Here is a 3,002-nt window from a genome sequence, read left to right as displayed (position 1 = left end):
CCACATAGGCGCAAAACCCATCTTGTACATCATATACTCAAGGAAGACCTACTCCAGCCTATCGTAAGCCTTCATCATATTAAGCTTCACCGCATATAAATGTTTCTTTCTCTTCCTCTTACGTATAACATGTAGAGACTCATATGCAACCAACACATTGTCCATTATGAGCCTTTCGGGGACGAAAGCACTTTGTTTCTCCGAGATGAGCACCGGAAGAATCATCTTCAACCTGTTGGCCACCTTGGTTGCAGACTTGAAAAACATTGCAAAGATCGATCGGTATCAATTGTAACATCAGCTCCTCCGGTGTTTGGGATCATCACAATCACAGCAGCATTCAAAAGATGTCGGAGTTGCTGCCCCATTCAAGAAATCACGAACTGCCCCGCAGACCTCATGTTTTACAAGCGAGCAGTGACGCTGATAGAACAACGCCGGGAGCCCATCTGACCTGGGATCCTTGGTTGGCCCCATTTCACCATTCGTAACAGCGATGTTTCAATTTCCTCATCGACGATAGCCGTCGTGAGCTTGGAGTTCATTTCGCCGAAAAACCGCCAGTCCGATATTATACAGCAAGACAATAGCGCCAGCCGATCCATCAGAGGCAAAAAGGCTTTCACCGTGTTTTTTGAAATAAATAAATCAAGTAATGGCATTGGGAATTAAAATGGTAAGTTATGTTTTTCCTTTTCCTTTTTGAAGGAGATTGGGCATGGTTCACAGTCCAGTCCACACTATACTCTACCTACTCGGCACTGGCGATCCTTGTTCCCCTTTTCCTCCGTCTCTCCCCTTCTTCGGTTCCTCAATTCTCCAAATTTATCCACTCTGCTTGTGTTCTTCTGCTGATCTGGTAAGCAATCCCTCCTCTACTCGGTCGATTCCGTTGTTTCCATTACGCATTCACGCTGCTCACCGACGAATTTGTACTATCCATGATTAGTTAGGGTTCAGTTCAGGAGCTCAAGCGCGCGGCAATGGCGGCCCCCGCTGCTGAAGCCCCGGCGCCCGTTCTCCCTCCTGCCAGAAGGAAGGATGCGGATCCGGCTCGTCTCCAAACCTCGCCGCTCCTTCCCGCCGCAGGCTGGTCGGACCTTCCGCCCGATCTCGTCCGCCGCGTCGCCGACTCCCTCCTCGCCGCCAACGACCTCGACTGCTACATGGACTTCCGCGCCGTCTGCTCCGGCTGGCGCGCCGCCACCGACGACCCCAGGAGCGACCCCTTCGACCCCCGCTTTCGCCCGCGCCGGTGGGTCATCCTGGACGACGGCGACGACCTGCTGCTGCTGAATGCCGCCACGGGGCGCTTCCTCCGCAAGAGGATCCCGCTGCTCCGCCGCTACCACGTCCTCGCCGCCACTCCCGGCGGCTTCTTCGTCCTGGCGGACAGGTACCCTTCTCGAGCCGCCTGCGTCTTCAATCCTCTCACCGTCGTCCTGATCCGGTTCGCGGCACCTGTACCCACCAAGAAGGTCGCCGCCGCCACTGTCGTCTTCGGTCGCAGCTCTTGGCCCACGCTCACGCTCAACTTGCTCTGCAACTCTCCTTCCAAAAGTTACTCGGCCACTCCTGACATGGAAAGTTTCCAAGAAAAGGAGGTGCAGTTGCCCATTGATTGTCATATCTCATTGAAGGCAGTCAGAGGCGGTGTCTACGCCGACGGTGGTGGCGCTGCGCAGGGATTCAGGCACGGGGTTTCTGTTATATTCGAGATCTTCGATTTGATACAGTCACTTCATGTCCATCCATCAATGTTTTATGCCGAGGATCTTCCTATGGCCGGACACGCAAACGACCACACCCGGTTTTTCATCGTGGAATTCGGTGGAGAAGTGCTGATCGTCATCAAGCTGCAGCCATGCGTCAAGGTTTTCAAGATGGACATCGGTAGCATTGTGCCTGTGGAGAGCATCGGCAGCCATGCCATCTTCATCGGTCATCACAGGTGCCTGGCTGTTGACACCGATAAGTTTCCATCTGTTGAGTCCAACTGTGTCTACTACGTTGAGCGCCTGGGTTCGTCTGCGTACATCTGCATGTACAATCTCAAGGACGAGAAAGACGAGAGGATCTCAGCTGGCGCTGTAGATTTCGTGAAGCTGCACGAGTTGTTCATCCTCGCCGCCCACCGCCCTTTCACCATCATCCAACTTCTCTCCAGCTACAGCATCAATGCCCGGGATTCTTAACTGCCGCTACAGCAGGGCGCCAACTAACTTTTGGCTATGAAATGGTTTGCCTTTCTTTCTAGTACCTTGCTAAGAAACAAACTTGACTCTTAGGTTATGTGGAACTACTGTTTGTGGGTTTAATTAGGACCTGATATGAACCCAATGCTCCATCTGTTTTGCCTGATGCTATCTTCTGTCTATTTGCACTTGTTCTTCCATTGTTCACTTAGTAATGCAGTCTGATGCTAGCAAATTTCGGTTCAACTTTTTTTCCATTTCTAAATTCAGCCCTGCAACTGAATCGTTGAATGCATGTGTCTCTCTGTTGTTTCCAGTATAGTTTTGTTAATATTTCAGTATGAATGTAGGCTCAGTTTTTTTCCGCCTTTCTGAATCTGGCTCTGCAATTGAACTGTTGAACAGTTATCATACCTGGTTGTTCTCCGTAGGTTTTGTTCCTTGTTGGATTTCTCATATCTCATTGCAGCTTAACATTGATGTTAAGATGTGCTGTTCATATACAAATTTCTGACAACTTGTGGTTGCTTCTTCTAGAGGGATTCTGTAGATTCAGATATTTTACATATTTTCTCTGGGCAGATACTCTATGTTCACATAAATTGTAAGTATCCTGTTCTGAGGATAAAGGCGTTCTGATTGAATCATACTATAAAATAATGTTGGTTCAGTATAGGGATATTGCTTGGTTATGCAGGGGTGGAGTAATATCAAGCTCATATGTACTAAATACTCCTGGATACTAGATGAGAGTACGTAGATTATATTTTTCCTGCTATCCGTTTTTTGCAGTTATATTTAGATTCG

General features: G+C 49.1%; 1 protein-coding gene across 2 annotated transcripts; it reads left to right on the top strand.

Annotated features, from left to right (window-relative positions):
* The first annotated feature begins 720 nt into the window (after positions 1-720).
* LOC123072293 (uncharacterized) lies at positions 721-2,430 on the top strand. Of its 2 annotated transcripts, none has more exons than XM_044495856.1 (2): positions 721-859; positions 950-2,430. In XM_044495856.1, the coding sequence occupies exon 2, from the start codon at positions 984-986 to the stop codon at positions 2,193-2,195; it is 1,212 nt and encodes a 403-aa protein (XP_044351791.1). In that variant the 5' UTR covers positions 721-859; positions 950-983; the 3' UTR covers positions 2,196-2,430. The 2 variants fall into 2 exon arrangements, with proteins under 2 accessions (XP_044351791.1, XP_044351792.1); XM_044495857.1 differs by having other exon boundaries at positions 731-859; positions 954-2,430.
* Positions 2,431-3,002: the final 572 nt, after the last annotated feature.

The sequence above is a fragment of the Triticum aestivum genome, chromosome 3B (genome assembly GCF_018294505.1).
Source record: "Triticum aestivum cultivar Chinese Spring chromosome 3B, IWGSC CS RefSeq v2.1, whole genome shotgun sequence".
Lineage (NCBI taxonomy): Eukaryota > Viridiplantae > Streptophyta > Magnoliopsida > Poales > Poaceae > Triticum > Triticum aestivum.
The sequence above is the reverse complement of the archived record's forward strand: the minus strand, read 5'-3'. Positions and strand labels throughout refer to the sequence as shown.